This window comes from Pogonomyrmex barbatus, unplaced genomic scaffold (genome assembly GCF_055798465.1).
Source record: "Pogonomyrmex barbatus isolate J1 unplaced genomic scaffold, ASM5579846v1 scaffold1, whole genome shotgun sequence".
Lineage (NCBI taxonomy): Eukaryota > Metazoa > Arthropoda > Insecta > Hymenoptera > Formicidae > Pogonomyrmex > Pogonomyrmex barbatus.
This window is the reverse complement of record NW_028297098.1, coordinates 3069416-3088427: the sequence shown is the minus strand read 5'-3', so window position 1 is coordinate 3088427 and position 19012 is coordinate 3069416. Positions and strand designations below refer to the sequence as shown.

Genomic DNA, 19012 nt, shown 5'->3' with positions numbered 1-19012 from the left:
AATTGTATTTTAAAAATAAGATAAGTAAAGTGCGATAAGTAGAAATCCGTATCAAACCGGATTGGCATTTTAATCGGTAAAATTTTAATAAACTAATCTATTAATTTTATAAATGTAAAACATTTTACAAAGTATTTAGATATATTTTTAAAAGAGGAAATCGCAATGAAAAGGATCATAAAGGTGGTCTTATGAAATAAAAACAATAAAATATCGAACGGTCTTTGGTTTAATATGCTAAAACAGATTGGGCATTCTGAGAGGAGAAGCCCATGTTCAGAGTACATATCCACACACAAAATTAAAAATTTGCAGTTTATTACTATATTACTATATTATCAGATCATGTATGTACAATATATGAAGCGATCGCACTAATTAATTCAAATTCAGTTTATCTTGTGTCGCAATATATGGAATGCGACTATCTTATCGCTAGAATTTTATTTTTACGGTCCTGTACGATATCTCTTTATTTATAATTATCGGAATCATCCTGAAATAAATTAAAATCCTTAGACCGTATGTAATTTTCCACGCTGGTAATTATTTATGTGTTCTATTCAAATCAAATAGTAAAAAAAGAGATAGAGAGATTGGTTCAAAGCGTATGGAAATCGAATCCATTTTTCAATCCGAAAGCAAATATAATATTAATTATAGTTGCTGGAATCTTCAATATTACTTTTTGGAAAAAATGCTTCTATCAGAATTTGTAAAATAACTTTTATAACAAATCAATATCTTCAATCAATATCTTCAATCTCTGAAAATAATACTACTACAAATATTATTAACTTATCGATATGTATGCACAAAGTGTCAAAATTTTGATAGAAACTTCAATAGCACTTTTAAAATGTTAATTGTCCATTTTTATTTTTATTTTTTCTTTTTTTCGCTTTCATCTTTTCTCTCTTTCTTTTTCTCACTTTTTATTTGTCTTCTTCTTTCATTGGAATGGAAGCAAACGTGGATCGATTCGATAATAAACAATTATTCGCCTGAGGGATGTTCTAAGATGCATATCACAGACGCGATGATAAGAAAAAAATGTATTTTATGCAAATGTATTTTATGTATGTGTGCGTATAAATAATGATTTACGCATTAAAATTGCGTCAATGATAAATGCGAATCTCGGACTTGTACATATGATTTAAATGTTACTACTAAAATTAAGTATGACAATACACACTTCGATGCATTTATTTTTTTTTTGTAGATGATCGCACAGTGACTTTTTACTATGACCAATTTTGAGAGAAATGGTCACATGACTATGAATCGTAAGTACCAAAAAAATTTTCTGGTATTAGTTTTGAAGACTGCCGGCATAAGGTGTATGTATATGTGTATTATATATGTCATATATTATATATATATATGATGCATGTATACGTGAATATGTATATATGATTTGATTTAGAAATTTATAAAAATATACATGATGAATTATGATACAAGAATATATATCATATACATTTAAAAAAATATATATTGATTGTCTGATTACATTATTGATGGAATTATGAATAATAAATTTGAATCAATGAAGGAAATCTTCAAATGATATACCCTGTTGCCAATAGTCTTCAACAGTCTCGTATTAAAAATTCGTGTCGGTATAAAAAAATTAGAATATTGTAAAAGAATATTTTTTAAAAGAATAATATCGAGTAAAATATAGTACTAAAAGGATCTCGTTTGCGAGTGAAATAATTGCGATCAAAAGTGCAAAATTAACCAGCCTCTCAGTTAAGTTTTCTGATTAGAGTTTTCATACCCTGCAAAGGTACAACAAGAAGAGAAGCAGTCGCGACACACGGCGCATAACTATCGCGTTCTTCTCTTTTTGCACAATGTGTAATATTGTGATAATGAAACCCCGTACATACGAGCAATATGATGACATGTATGTACGGGGTCTTACTCGTCGCGCGCGTATAGCCTTCTGTCTTTCGTACACATTAGGCACTTTTAAGCTCAACTAGATACTTTAAATACAATTAATCGGAGTGTAAAATCTTTATAAAAATAAAATAAATAATCTGAATAAATATGGATATACTCTCTAGTTATATTTATATATATATAATGTTCATATATAATATAATATTATATATAACATATATATATATATATATATATATATATATAAGTAGTCAATAAATTATTATATGAAATTGTGAAGTATGAATCGCTCGCGAAGAGATGCCTTTCTAACAGAATTATAAGATTTTTATCGTATGCATACGTAATATACGTAACACGCGTATTTATCTAATTATAAAATCTAAATTATTGCAAAGTTCAAAATATTGTGTTCATTATGAACCTATAGCATGATTGGATTTTCTTTTATTATCTTCTATTTTAATTTATTACTCTTGCTTCATGCGTTTAGCATAAAGAATACGTAATAAATACATAAGTGTTTAAGCTGTTACTAGAAAATCACACGAAAAAGATAAATTTGAGATTTTTCATGAAATTTTCTTACTTTCATTGTTTCAACCTAAAGTATTCTTTATACTTCATATAACAATCATTTATACTAATGATCATTACAATTCATATTAAGAAATATTATTAATAAATCTTTAGTAAAAATCAAGCCAATTAAATTGCGGTCGTACTTAATGTTAATTATGTGTTAAAAGAAGAATGTATCATGTAACGAATATTACGTTCTTTGTTTGTCATCAATTGTGATATGTAATTGTTATCTCGAAAACTATTTCACATTGAATATTCGCTCAATTGTTGGATCTAGGTAGCTCTACTTTCTTTCTCGCGTATAAAATCAAATATATATATGCGCGTTTGTAGGGCATCTTCGCGCGAAATCATAACATGTGTGATTATATGTGATTGTGAATTGCAACAGCGAAAGCCATATACCATTAACACATCACGGTTTCTATTTTTGTTTTCTATTCGTCTTCATTTTATCTAGTTCGGCACCACACAAAGTATCATCAAAGAAAAGGATGATGAACATGATAAGAATTATTAATGGCTGCCGATATTCCTCTATCTCGAAGTCATCATAAAATTTGCTATGGACATTATGATGCAGTATTATTCATTGGTTTGAAAATGTTGATTCATATTTTTGGTATCAACGAATAATCAGATCTTTGTTGCAGACAAATCATATTTTTGTTAAAAATCACTGGTTTTCTGATGACATAATCAGAAAGATGGCATATATCAGAAGATAATTTTTTTTTTTTCGTTTCTTCCATCCTCTTTTCTTCTATCATCTCAGGAAAATGAAGCCATCACTGATTGCGTTTCATTTTCTGAGATAGGAGATGGAAAACGTTGTCTGGTAACCCTTCTTCGGCTTTCGCTTTGCGATCTTTAGGAGTCTGCAGATGGCGGACGCAGGTGCCGGCGTAGGTGCTTGAACACTTGTATCACGTATTCGAGACCGTTCATGTATTCCCGGTATATCAGCCAACTTCGCAGATCACGGAACGTCAGAGACGTCATCAATCGGTATTCATCCGCCATGATATCTCGAGTGACGTCCGGTCGTCGCGTTAGGCTACGTTCGTCTAAAGCGACTTGAATCTCGCAGAGGACCTGAAAAAAGAAAAGAATCAGGGTATTAGTGATATTTGTAATATTTGGATATAATTTTCAGTATGATAACATCTTTTAAGAAAAAAATAATTAAGAAATTAAAAATGTTAAAACAATAACTGCAAATATCTGATGGTTATATAAAATTGTTGTTTTAAAAATTTAATTACTAATTTAAAATTGATCATCGCAAAAATAGCAAACATATCTCATAAATACAAGGGATCAAGATAAGTGTTGTTAATAGTTCTCGATAGACGTCGATTATTTTTTGAAATAATCTTTCAGAATCTATATTCTCGAAGTCGGTGATGCACATCAAGAATAACTAAAAAATACGGAAACTTCAATAGGAACCTGAGCGCGCCCAAAGCTATTCGTCGGAATAGTCGATAAAATGGTAGTTAGCGACGATCTTTAACGTCTCAACCTTTACGTAAAACGATCGTAAAACTTGGCAAAACGTCTTTTATCGTGCTTGCAGCAACAGAAGGCAGAATAATTCAGGCTAATTGTACCGACGTTATTGTGAAAGTCGCGCACCGTGATTTTTTTTTTTTTATACTGCGCGTAGTGAAAGAACAGCAAATCGGACACTCGTGGCTTAGCATAATTACTTAGCAAGATAACTGATCTGATCTTTTAAATAAACTTACCGCGCGAAGTTGCCCTTCAGCTTCTTTGAATTTCATATAAAATTCGGGCTGATAGTCCTTTTGATCAAAAACTACCTGTTCCAAGCCGACCGCATATTTCTGCATATATTCATATGTATTCACGAGAGTTGTGTTAATCTGAAAACACAATGAATGACTGTTAATCATCGATTCATAATGCATCTTGTTATATATATATATATATATATATATATATATATATATATCTTATATCATCTTTTTTATAATATTTACATATTTATTATATTTTTTTAACCAGTTTTTGTAATGATATAGATTATACTGGCGATGTCTACGTAGATAAATAAAATAACATAAACTAATATTATTGATAGCATAACGTACATCCAATTGATCGAGATATTCCTTATCCAATTCTTCTCCCAGATTTTTAGGTATTTCAAATCGTGTAGGTAGCCAATCGTAATGACTACTTTTCCACATCTTGTGTACGCCGGTAAAGTTCGTCTTGAAAGTCTGTCTGATCTGCAAAATAATAGAAGAAAAACGTAGGCGCAATTAGATGCGTCGCTTCTCGCAAAAAAGGAGCCGCAGCATCGAAGAAAGATGTGCAGGACTATCAAGTTTCCACATTGTCGTTCTCTTAGCGCGAGCAATCTCGCGGAAATTTGAGAAAAATTATTCCGCGTGGGTGTCGCGTTATTGCTACATCGTTTTGCATATCTCTCATATTCGTTCCGCACGGGAATAGATTAAGGTATATAAAGCGATACGTGACGTGCATGTGCACGTGCTTATCGTTATCATTCTGTTATAGGCTATAGTCGAGTTTATTTAATAGCAAGTCGTTTGCCTAACTAATAATAATTCTTATAATTGTACATATTATGATACAATACTCAATACTCATCAATTAAAAAAAAATATCCCTAAATTCAAAGATATATATATATATATATATATATATATAGGATTTAGCAAGAATATAACGACGCGTTACTGATAACGACGCAATACCGTATAAAGCGACGGTGTCTATTTCTATATCTTGAAAACAAGTATATCTCACCGTCGCTTTATATCGTCACTTCGCGAAAGGATCACGGACTAGTGCACCGCGCTGCTCTTATTATATTTCCAGGTATTCGCCAATTGTTCCAGCGCTATTGCCGGCTCAAGTACCGACTCGCGCGTTAATTTCTCGCGTAGTAGCACAGCAAAGCGACGCGACTGGATGTCAGCGAGTTTAGTCACCGATTATACGTCGTGCAACACCTCGTACACGATCAGTCTCCCGATATCCCTCGTTCCTGGTACGATGAAAACGCAGCCGGCCGTGCGAACTGCCGCGTGAGTAACGCTCAGACAGTTCGTGCCGGGTTCTCTATGCCGGGAGAACGCGTGCCGTGAGCGGCGGCGGTGGCACGCTGACTTTTCGGGAATACCGGGATGGGTCAGCTCACAAAAGTCAGCATAGTCCTTTACCCAGAAATTACTTGGAAACCCAAGCGCCGGCCGAGACACATTAAGTGTCCCATCAGGGATCGCTTACATCGAACGAGTCATTATGAATCACCCGGCGAGCCGGGAAGTGCCGCGAGAAATGGAGAGCGAGGAAAACGTGCTACAGCTTGCGTAACATATTGGAAGTCATCACTTCTCGCGCTCCATTTTTAAATATCGTATATTTGATGTAGGAGAACGTTCCATTTCACCTGACATCAGGTGATTCCGAAGAATCAATAAATGCCACTATATAATATAAATTTTATAAAATATCGAGATTTTTATCGTTTTAAAATTGCGCAATAATTGCGTAATTTTTGTGTAGCAAATCTCGCATTTATGCTTTACGACGTATGCTTGACGGTTTAATTAGCGTTCTGTTAGTCTTCGACGTTGTGGAATAGGTCATCGGCCCCTATTGTTATGACAAGCAATTGTGATATGGTTTGAAGACTTAAACACACGTCTCACAAAAGAATTCCTGCCTTAACATTTTGCGTTAATACATATTAATCGTTAGAAAATTGATACATATCCTAGATAGACGCGGGGAGACGATTTGGCATCATTGATTTCACATCGTGGATTGTTTCCAATGTAGATAACGCATTGCACCATTATCTCAAGCAGGAATGGAAATAATCATCGTACGATACTACACTTACTACTCTCGTACGACCTGCGATAATACCTTCGATCACAAACAACATTCCTGAGAACCACGCTGCCAAGAACTACGTAGCTTGATAAATCACATATCCTCGAAGATTGCTCTATCTAACGCACATGACCGCGGCGAAAAAAACAAGTTTACGAATTAGCGTGCAGGTTAATGAACAAAAATGCTAACATGACTAACAATGAATAGAAAATAGCGTACGCGACGATAAATGAACTTCGAAAGGCAGGCGGAAATTCTGTGGCTGCCAAAGGTAGCCCATAGAAAGGCGGCATCGCGGTAGTCATTCATTAAATTCATTCCCTTGTTATGGCATGTTCGATCTCGTGTACCTGCGGGCACTCGTGCGCCGATCAGTGATCGGCCCTTCTCACGCCCCAATCGTTACGAAAGCCTCCAAAAGGATACAAAGATATCTCTTCTATCTAGGCCCATCACTTTGTATCGAAAAAATATTAAATACTCACGGTGGCCGGTCACCAATTGCGTCACTGACTGTTATTGCTAGTAATAACGATATCTAAGTTTCGCAAAGTTTATTAGACATATGGTTATATGTAATGAGAAAACCTCATGGGTAATTAAATGAAATTTTACGATAATTTTGTGTAAGCAATCCCCTAATAAATACATTAGACAGACTTACGCCATTAGTCTATCTATGGATAGAGTTCTCTGCCTTTTCTTCCTTTCAGGTGCCGAAAAGAACTCGTTTTCATCGTCGCCTTTTATGATGTGTTAGTTACATTCACGTGGTGACTCTCATTCCGTTCGAAAATCGATTCTTCGTCAATTTCAGTTTTAACGCGATACAAAAGAAAAACAGTATTGGAAGTCACCAAGTTCCAAAAAGATCGTCGTGATTTTTATTTCACGCTGCAAAGAGTTTGAATTTTCTTTCTTCACACATTTTCGCTACAAAATGTATAAATACGGAGGAGAGATTGCAAGAACAGGAACGAGCACGGAAAAGGTGATAAAGCGGAACAAAAAGGGAAGAATGAAAGGAATTGTCGCTAACAACCACTGGCGGCGGACAAATCTGTGGCGCGGGTCTTTTGTGCCTCGTAAAAGTCTCGTCGGCCACACTGGGGCACGAATAATCGTAAAACCGGGCTGGAAGTTGGCAGGAAGTAGGCTGGCAAGAATAGGTATGGTCTCCTCGCGGCGCTGCCGAGGACCCGTCAAAATCAATTAGCCTTTCAGTCTTTCTTCTAGTGCGGCTACACTGCTGCACTGCTTATTAGAAGTTATAAAATTTCGGTGTGACGACTTCGAGAGAGAATCGATCGAATGGTTCGCGACATCGATGCCTCCGTGAAAATGAATTTCATAATTCCTTTGATAGAATCCTGATAAGTGATAATTTTTAAATATCGTCGATAAATTTTTGAGTGACACCATATATATATATATATATCGATCGGGAAGATATTTTCTTAATATAGAAATATTATGTCGAATTCTAATTTTTTTACAAATTTATTTTATAAAATTTTATAAGATGGATTGAAGCACGTGACAATGATCACACAGGACCGGAAAATATGTCATTGCGCAAAGGAGCGACGCGAGTGGACATCGAAATGCAGTAATACACCATGATAGGAGATATGTGTCGTATGTATCGAGGCGAGTACATGCACTGGCAGGTTGTATATCCGGTCTTGGCTTTAGTATGCAAGCGGTGTGCCATCCGCGGTAGAGAGGGGCAGCTTCCGATTCTGATTTATTGGAATTCTCCGCTTCCGATATTTTATCCGATTCCTTCACGTACCGTCTGCACACGCGCGAAAACGTTCGTCGGCGTTGTTCGTCGTCGCTATCGCGATTTGCGAATTACAAGCGGTCGAATTGTTTAAGTTGTTCACAGACGGCGTACAAGGACGTACGATGAACCGCCGTGCATTGTGATGACGAAAACGATAAGTTTGGAAATAATGCGAATGGATGAGCAGAAAAGCAAATACAATACAATAAATAGATCAAGTCGATGATTATAATCTAAAGATTTCCAAGATTTCTATCTAGGAAGCTTCTCTAGGAAAATAGTTTTGTCGGTTGCAATAAATCGCGAGATCCATGGACTTTCCTCGCGTTCGCGCCACGTGCGCGCGAAAGATACATTGGCCGTGAGACTTCCGCCGTTCTTAGTATCCTTGGCTAATCTACTCCTTTCTCTCCCTGCCGGTAAACGGCCTACGCCGAACCGATAACGAGTGTTGAACGATGAAGACATTGGACCACCAGACAGTATGTCGCCGCAAGTCGATATCAACGGAGGGAGGCGCCCCTGGAGCTCTTAGCCTCGAGCATAAAGTCGAGGAGAGGAACTCGACTCTTCCCTGTCATCATGTTCAACTATGACTTCACTCCTTTTTCATGCCATCATTTATATGTCGCAAGTGGCGAGGCACTTACACGTGCGCGATTTATTGTCTTTCTTGTCAAGGGTAGCAGCCAGTTGCGGCCGGTATGATATCGGATTATGCGCTGACTTGGAAAACATTCGTATCCGGTATCGCCGCGCGATGATGTAACGGGAACGCTTTTTAACCGCTTTCGACCGTATCCCTGGGACAAAGTGGACCCTATAATGCGAGGAGACAGAAAGACCCTTTCTCGATGCATACGACGAATGCTAATTTACTCGGTTGTACATTCGTTTCGTTTAGATAAACATCATTTGCACGAGTGGAGCAGATTCTTTGTCTGATCTGATGTCGTTCGACGATTAATCCCAAGTATTTATTTTATTTTTAAATAATTATTTAGTGAATGCACTCGTTTACGGGTTAACGACTCCTGTGTTTTCGCGTATTTTTTTTGGAATTTCCTTTAATTGAAATATGTAAACTCAATAAATAATCTTGTATCTTGAACGGATTATATATTAAAATCGGATCTTTCTAGAAAAACGGACAAAATTTAGAATGCAAAACATTATTTCTGCGGTTTTTGAGTCAATCTCTTTTTTTGAATTGCTCTCAGAGAAAAACCTTGAGAAACCGCCTGGGTCTGGTGCGTGATTTATTGTCCTTGGCCAGAGATAATAAGGTACGATTGGTTAAGAAGATTCTTTCGAAATAAAAATTTCTCGCTGTCATATGTATCTATTTGCCTCATAAAGTTGACTATCATTTTTAGAAATCCAAACACACTTGAAAAAATGTAATAAATAAGAAGGAAATGAGAACAATTTTTATGAGAAAAATAATTATTACGATTATTAGATTAAATATATTGTAAATAAAGATTTTTAATTTCAATTTTATATATTTTATATTTAAATAAACAAGATAAGCTTACTAGATTCAAAAATAATTAAAACAGAAGAACATATAAGCTAAGTAAAATCAAAGTGCTAAAAGTTTGTAATGTATAAAAATAATATTATTATGATATCAATCTTGGAATCAACTAAATGTATTTCTCGTTGTGATTTTAATCTTTTATAATCTAATATTATTTATACTGAAAATAACCTAATCTGAGATAAATGAAAAACGATATCTATATCTGTTTATAATATTGTTTTTGTATATTACACACAATGTTCAATACTTAGATCCTGCTTAATTTATACCTCTGTTTTAATTATTTTCTTATACATTTAATTTAAATATAAATTTATCATAATTTGAAATAAGAATTTTACTGAAGTTATATTCTTATATCTATTTTGCAAATTTAAATTAAGCAATAATATTCATTATTGCATATTTATATTTTCATATACAAGCAAAAACAAAATTCACTTAATAATGATCAATATAAAGATGTGGCATGAGTTATCAAGATCGAGATTTTTTTTCAAAGATTTATGTGACTTGTAAAACTATCGGCCTTAGGATGACCGGAAGTACTACCATATCCTCTTTCCGCTCGAGGCTCTCTCTCACTCTACCTGATTTTCTCATAGAAGTTATATTAGTAATTATCAAAGAATTGATAAATTTAATCCTCTAATAAAACTAATAATATTGTATCGATCTAAATTGTAGCAATATATATGGGAAGAAGACACAGCCGAAAGAGAACGACAATGTAAAGTAGCGAAAAACGTTTTGTTACTTACGAAATCATCTCTAAATTTTTCTGCATGCTTCAATGCATTTGACGCTTGGATCACTATTTGGTTGACGAGATCATGGTCATTCAATTGAGCAATATCCGGATTGGAGCCATTTCGTAATTTGGTGGAGAGACCACAGGGATTTATCCATTTCATTTCAACGTTCTTGAAATCCATTACTGGGAAATCAATTGCATTTACTGGGCTACTTTTCGCTGACAATGCTAGCAGAATCACCAATATACTGCTTAACCCTGGAAACAAAAATCATCAAGTTAAGCTTGTTATTTTAGTGACTTTCATAATATACGTTATATTGTATAAATAAACTTTCAATCACAATGTGGAATCCGTTTTTCTAAATATTATTACTAATTGGCTAATTAAATATTATAATATTTGAGTTTCTCAGAAGAAATTAACATCAATAAAGAGTATTTTTGTTTATATCGAGTAATTAAAGCGATTGACGAGTTGCGTTTTCCTCTTTTATTTCTTAATACTCGTTTATCGTGTCGATACATCGTATACTAAGGTCTTTAAAGAGTACGAGAGAGTAAAGAGTATGGCTAAAACGATTGCTATATTGTTAACATAGTTCCATCGATTTGTAACAAATGCCATGAGATTAAACCCATTCTGCAATAAAGACTTTACTTGTATAGGGGCATCATTAACGGAACGTATCTGTGTCTTTAAAAAAAAAAAAAAAGAGGAAGGTACTACTCAATGTTCGGTGGTAATCATGATTTGACATGAGAGCCGCGAGATGCCTGCGTGAAATTATCATTGAGCTTCCGGCTCACTGGCCCTCCACCTCTGTTTCCACCCTCGGGGATTCACTCGTCGATAGTAAGCGCCTAAATGGTAGATTCCGATCGGGACCGTCTTATGATCATCCGGCAGTTTCAAGATCACCGCACGTCGAATTACGTCCCCGCGAATTCGTCGTCGCATTATTACGCGAGTTACGACCCTTGATGAGGGGCCTCGGATCACGTGCAGCGGTGCACGACGACAAACCATCAACAGTTGCGTACGCATTGAAGGATGTATAACGATGGACAACCACCGCATACGACGTGTTGCCTTTGCTGCATTTAATCCGCATCTTTCCCTCCCTCCTTTCTTTGAAAATCAAACGGTATATAACGATATCGAAGTTACATTGCCAGACGTAATTTTGATTTGAAGTTAAATTAGATTTCATTAAATACGACATTTTATTGTCATTATTATAAATTCTATTAATTACTCGTGTGTATGCGCGCGTGAGTATGTGCGTGCATATGCATATACATGTGTGTATATGTGTGTCAAAATTTCTTTTCTTTCTTCTTTAAAATCACCGAAATAAAAAGAAAATAGAAAGAAATGTGATAAGAGCTATTTTCTTTTGTTGAAGCTATTTCTTTTTATTAATTGGTTTTTATCATTTGTTTAGTATTTATCGTATCGTCGAAAATTTATAATGGAATATCAATAACGCTGTATATTTCTCTAATCAGTCAAATATATCGTGTCAAAGTAGCAGTATCAAAGAGTTAAAGTTTTATATAACTTTAATTCTTTGACTTATATCGTTAATTGGGGACGGGAACAAACAAGTGCGCGACCGAAAACCGGAGGTGCGTCGTGCCATTCACAGGCGTTAACAAATTTAATTTTAATGTGCATGAACGCATGATGCAGCCGACGGACGCGCCGTACAAACGAAGGGAGACAGAAAAGCAGACGGAAAAAGAGCGAGATGTAGAGAAAAGGAGGAGTGGGACGTGGCATGGGGAGACACCTCGAACACTTAACGCATATTAATGAGCGGCTCTTAAGTGCGTTCTGCGTTGCGATGAGAGAGTAATTTGCCGCGGGGAAGTTTGCGCCCCAAAGTGACGACGCAAAATCGTGTCGGTCAACGGCGGTGATACGCGATTGCTATAATTTTTAACGCGAATTTTATATTACATTTTCAGAATATGACGAATATCTACTACTAGCTTATTAAATTACTTGCAAAGGTACATTAAATGTTAATTTTATACTAATAATATAATACATATTGAAATATGAATTTTTATTTTAATTACACAACGATCTTCATTTACAGCCTATTTTAATTATCTTAACTCATCTTGATTCACTTTTTTTTGTAACTAAGTTGCACAACACGGTGGACATAAGTTTATTTTTGCGCTTTATTTTTGTCACGAAAAGAAGAGTAGAAAAGAGAAAAAAGATATCCGAAAGGGTGACAATCCTGGCGGAAAGCGTCCAATTAATGTTCGCTAATGATGTTAGGAGAAACACGTGCGTACTTGCAATATACTTTTCGCCTATATACAAAAAAGATTGTATCTACTGCGAGTATTTTTATCACGCCGCAAAGCTTGCAGTGATCCACGTAAATGATCTCTCGAGTATCCATGAATGTATTTCCTTGCTACTCGTTCCTCAAAGACATCGTTTACTTTCTCTTGTTTCTTTAATTACTCCGCCTTCTTTTTTCCTCTCGGATGTTTAATTGCTATGCGATTAGTGTTCTTCGATCGGTCAAATTTGTCGGCAGAGAAAGGGATATAGTAATATAGGCATACTTTCAAACGAGTTCTCTTTCTCAAGAAAGAAATTCAAACGGCAACCAACTATGATCTTGCTGCATAGAACTTACTCTCGCATTTACCTAATCCAGGAACTACGCGTTGTGAATTTAATCGTTTTTCGCAGAAATATGTCGATATACTTCATAGCGGAAAAGTATTGTTCTCGTTGCGTTATTATTAGTAAAAAATTATTTTTTAATATATATATATATATATATCACATAAGAAACATTTTCTTAGACATTTGTACAGTTCCAAAAAGAATTAAATATATATTATACAGTTTCTTTGTTCGGCTCAATTATTATTTCATTAGACAAAAAAAAGTTAATCCGCAGAGCGTTTAACAGATGGTAGATTCTGTGTGTTATTTTACCCTTCTTTATACTTTCCCTAGTACCGTCTATATATCGCTGATACCGCGAGGGCCTACCTCAATGACGACTCTCAACGACGGCGTTCCATCGAAATTCCTAAGAACTCGCGGCCGCGTTGAAAAAAGTATGGCGCGCAAAGCCAGTGAACACCGGTGCAAAGCGCATCTCTGCTGTCGACTAACAAGAAAGACGATGAAAAATGCGGTAATGACGCACTGTCCTCGCATTGCTCGCGACAATTATACCCCATTACGCCCGACCCGCTACTCCCTTTTCTTCCGTTCGTGTCTACGGACGAAGCACATTGCGGTAGGTCGCAATACGCGGTGCGCATATGTGTTTCGACAATTTATTATAAATTATCTTCTGTCAATTCCTTATTGTCACAAGAGAATGATACATTATGTTCTCATTATCATATTCAGTTATCATTAGTGGCTATTTGAAAAAAATTTCGAATTTATATTGACATTTGAGAATAAAAAAAAGAAAAAAACAAAATGACGTACATCATTTTATTTTAAAAACACAAAATATTAGGACATCTATACAAATTACTTAAAAAATGAACGGGCGTTCCTAGAAGCTAGGGATTTAAACCACCTGTAGGACCCTTGCTATTCAACAGGTGGGCGAACGGAGGCAAATATAGCGCACGTCCTGGCACGTGCCGTGTTTTGAATTCATTCCGGGAAATCCAGAGATCTTATTATATATTATATATTCCTCTTGATTTTTAGTGAGAATTTGGAAGAACCAGATAAGACAGCAAAACGCGTATAGACTTAAGATTCGCAAACTTGTAAACGAAGAATCGATAAGGAGGACCGTTACAAGACGGATGACTAATACATTCATCGGCATGCTCGAAAATGACGTCAAACTTGCAAGAGAGAATGAATGAGCAACAATAAACCAAAAAGAATGTAATATCACATTTATATGTCACATATTATATTTTTTATCTTATTGGTATTTGAAAAAAAAATATTTACTCAAAAGTTATTTTTACTCAAAAGTTTATTAAAATATATTAAAATATTACTTAGAATTAAAAAAACTAAAAAATTTCAAATTTAATTTACGCAACGTGTTCTTTGCATAATAATTTATAAAGCAGAAACATTATTTATAATATGTGGTAGATTTTAATGTCATAAAAATATAGTAAATATGAAAGAACAGGATAATACAATATTACATAAGAAAGTTCTTAAAATTATAATTTTTAAAAATTAATATTAAAATTTTTCTAAATCTTTCTTAACAACTAAAAAAAATAAGATTATGTATAAACTGATGATCGTATTTCGAGCGGTGTTCTTTAATAGTACCTATTACGAGACGAGCGTTCAATAATTAGGGTTTCGAGGCATACGCGGGTTTTACCGTCAGGTCACAATCTACTTCGGGTGCAAATTTACGAGTCATAATCAAGCTTATTGATGTTAGCCGAGTAATAGGATTTTTCAGTTCTACTTTTACATGCAGATCGGTATTTCTCCTTTCAGATTATGACTAAAGCGTACGGAAATTCATGGAAAATTTATTTGAATCCTAGAGGAATAATTTGTATCACACATATATTCGCAAAGTTAGTGTATATAAAAATATTCCCCCGTGTTGCTGTTACGAAAGGTTAATATTGAACGAGGATATAAACAACTTGACTTGATGTAAATGAAGCAAATCCTGATATGATTTCTAAATCAATTCGGAGAAAACCTTGCAGCCGGAAAGAGGATGCAACTTTTATATTGTCAACGACCACGCTGCAAAGATAGAACGAAGTACGATGCAACAACCAAACTTATTATTAAAATAATTATGTAATGCATTTTGCTGCATTATCGACGACCTCAAATTAATCGGTAGCATATTGTCAGTATAAGAACACACTGAAGATATTTTTTGTCATGATAATTAATGTTGCACGTGCTATGATTTATTTGTTACATTAAAATACTTTAATATTAATATTTATGATACATCGATTTATTGTGCATGAATCGGCAATTTTTGAAATAGAGTCAGAGTAATTTAATTTATTTTTTTTATTTATCTACAATAATGATATTTATTCGAGCATTATTAATTATCATTGCTAACATCAATTATTTTTCTGATATTTTTAATTAATGATAACTTTGACTTACTTAGAGATTTGAGTAGATTAAAAGATGAGTTTGAACGTGCTCTTCGGTCATGATAAAATGTTGGCATGAGGTGTAAATCATATGGCAAGTGCTTTTGAGCATGACCAAGTTTTTCCGTTTTCGCGGTTGTCGCTTTGATGCAAAAGTGTCTCACGACGACGTCATTCTGATATTTAGTTTGATGCAACGATGAAACCGCCGACTTCGATGCCGGCGCATAGATTTGTGTGGCATAGTCATGGACTCGATGGGACGTAGTCCTCTGATCGCGAGTGAGTATGATCTCCATTGGCATCGATTGATTTTCTACGATCATCGCGCTTTTTGTAATAATCATCGCGATCGCATAACACTTAATCACGCGGGCACTCGCGAACGCGCGACTTTAACGGAATAACGCCGGTGTGTATCTTTCGCGGATCTCTTCGCGTCAGCGATGGATGTAAGGAATAGATACACGTGCGTTATATATGTATATGTATATAGACAATCTTCTCTTGTGAACGGTGCGTGTGTGCTCCAATGTTGTGTCGCACGATACACAACCGACTTCGATCACCTGAGGGGTTGTCACAATCGAAAAACAGCCTGCACAGATTCACAATCCGTTTGGCACTGGTCCCAGCACACGCGATGCAGTGTTCTTATATGCGGGGGGTAGAGGGGTTGTGGGATCCTGAGAGAGAAAGAGGGGCGGGAGGGTGGGTGCTTGATAAGGTGGCGGGGGTACTCGTAAGAAGGAAAAAACGGATCAGAGGGATACACTATTAAGGGTGGTCCACGTATATTTTCCTCTCTTTTTTTACAGTTCTCTCTCTTCGCTTATAAGTCTTCACTTACTTTTTCCACTGCCAATTATCTTTTTCTCTCGTTTCGTTTCACCGTGCTGTGTTTCACTTTCTCTTTTCGAAAAATATGTCCATTTTCAAAACGTGCCACAGAAATAACGGAATACGTTGCCGTATCCAAGATACGGAAGGAGAACAGCCAATCAAATGCAGATAGAATGCCAGGATAGGCAAGGAGGCCGGCGACTTAAATTGTCCGTTTGTCGTTACAATAGGACTGAACTTGTCTAAGGGAATGGGAGTCGAGATCTATCCGTCTGCCTTGAACGTAAATCACTTCTTGCTATTGTGCTGTCTTTATCGTATTCTTTTTTTGTTCTTTTTCCTCCTTCTTCTTCCCTTTCTTTTTTCCTTCCTCTCTCTTTCTTCGTATTCGAACGCAACTCTTTCACTCTTTCTATCACCTCGTACGCCCCCAGTGTATGACTGTCAGTGTATGGTACTAGCCACTCGGTCGACCGGTGCCTATATACGATTGTAAAGTCGCCAAAGCACGTGGCCCGCACCCCGCTTTCGGCCAATCCTCCCACCATTCTTCCCTTCCTCGATCACCCGCGCTTGGTTCGTTAGCTTACCTTTTCTCGCCTTGTATTCTTTCTCCTTCTTTTCATCGTCCACGTCGTCGCCACCGCCACCTCCTTCATCTATTCCCTTCTCCTGCACATTGGCCCTCCAACACCGCTTTTACCCCCACCATTACAATCTGGTAGTTCAGTATTTCGCGGACTCATTCATAACTCCCCGCGATTACTTGGTATCCCCACTTTATCTGTCCCCACCATGTGTGCGTAGTAGGCGCTAGTCACCCAATACAGTGATGCGAACGTCGACTCACGGTCGACCTGCCGTGCATTATAGACTCATCTTTCGAGTCTCTCTGATCTTAAGCACCGCAAATGAATACCGAGTCTCACGTACTTATTAATTAATATTCATAAATATTCATATCTTGTTTAATATTTGACCCCTGTCAAATATTAAACAAGTATTGCAAATAAATGTCAAATTTGCTTTTTAACTAGGTTAAATTAATAGTTAACTCTATTAATTATTTTTAATTTTTAATAAATTATTATTCCATTTTATTTTATTTTATTTTTCTTTTCTTTCCTTTACTTTATTCAATATGTAAAAATAAAAATATTTCATAAAAAAAAGGGGTTAAATACAATTAACAAAAATATGAAATAGTTAGATAAAATTAAGAGATTTAAAAAAATTTTTCTTTATTATATATTTTTAAAATTTCTATGTAATAGATAACTTATTTTATTGTATCATTTTCTGTAGAGAAAAATGTTGTAATTTAATTTATTTTATTAGATTTATTACTTAATATGACTCCTTGAAAAGCCAAAAATGTGCAGTTTTAAATTTTATATTAAAATCTTATGAGAATCATCCTTGTTGACATAGGAGCTTTTCCAGCTGTTTTCATACAGTAAGAATGTACGTAGTTGATTCATGTTCTTTGTAAAAATCACAACGTATAAATGCACTGTTACGGATAAAATGAATCTGTCGATAAAGGTAATTATAGCATAGGAACATTCCGCCTGTAGAGATGAACGTGTGCGTCAGTAGCGCGACCGTACGCGCGATTCTGCTAATTGTCGACGAAGGCGTGACACCATTCGTTATCCTCAGTCAAGAATCTCATACGTCTGTACTATCTTCGTTATCATTGCAAAAAGTTCACGGCATTAATAAACGGAGTTAATAATGTTAGATCGTGATTCTTCGCTATAACTACGTCAGTAAGTGCATATATGTTTCCGCAGACATGACAACAATGCTAGATAGTATTGATGATGACGTTAATAGTAATTACTGTGACGCGCGCCATTTTCATGCAAGAATGTCGGCATTAAATAAAACTTCTGAACTTCTATTTTTGTCAAATTAAAAATAACTTCACAGAGTCAAAACATGTCACGAGACATCAATTTTTATTTATATATATTTCTCTTATCTTGTTGAGATAGAGATGTATGTATCGAAATGTTTATATTTGTATTTGTTATAATCTATGATGTTTTCTATTCATTTTAGTTCTTTCTTCCATGTTGCATATTATTAATCATTATATAATCATTATATAATTAATCATTATATAATTAATCAAATTGTATCCGAATCAGATGACTACTTTTTCATAAAATGAGAAGATTTCCACTTAATTAGACAATCCAGGATTTTCTTTCGTGTTTCGAATTTTCCCACTATATGGTGTACACACTCCCCACCTAAAACTGCATTCGTATCCTCTTTTACCTCCCACTTAAAGTCAGCGGTGACGTTTCCTTTCACTAGCTCTTGAATGCTTACGTATATTCGTACTACCTCCGTACTATTAAAGTTGGAGCTATCTGTGCCTGACAATTCGTTCGAACTTCCGAAAAGATTTTCTCAGAATAAATGCCGAATCTTCAGTGCATGATAGGATTCCGACTGACAAATATATTTTCGGGGAATGTAGACTATAAATCCGGATGCGGTTAATAATAATATGGCAAAGGGATTCCGAGGAGATTTGTAATCA

At 35.4% G+C, this 19012-nt stretch overlaps 1 protein-coding gene across 1 annotated transcript; it reads right to left on the bottom strand.

Moving 5' to 3' along the window:
- Positions 1-211: 211 nt before the first annotated feature.
- Positions 212-17220, bottom strand: LOC105432538 (uncharacterized). The gene is made up of 5 exons (XM_089071526.1): positions 15623-17220; positions 10496-10746; positions 4617-4757; positions 4251-4388; positions 212-3594 (listed from the first exon to the last, which is right to left on the bottom strand). The coding sequence occupies exons 1-5, from the start codon at positions 15957-15959 to the stop codon at positions 3370-3372; spliced, it is 1092 nt and encodes a 363-aa protein (XP_088927652.1). The 5' UTR covers positions 15960-17220; the 3' UTR covers positions 212-3369.
- Positions 17221-19012: the final 1792 nt, after the last annotated feature.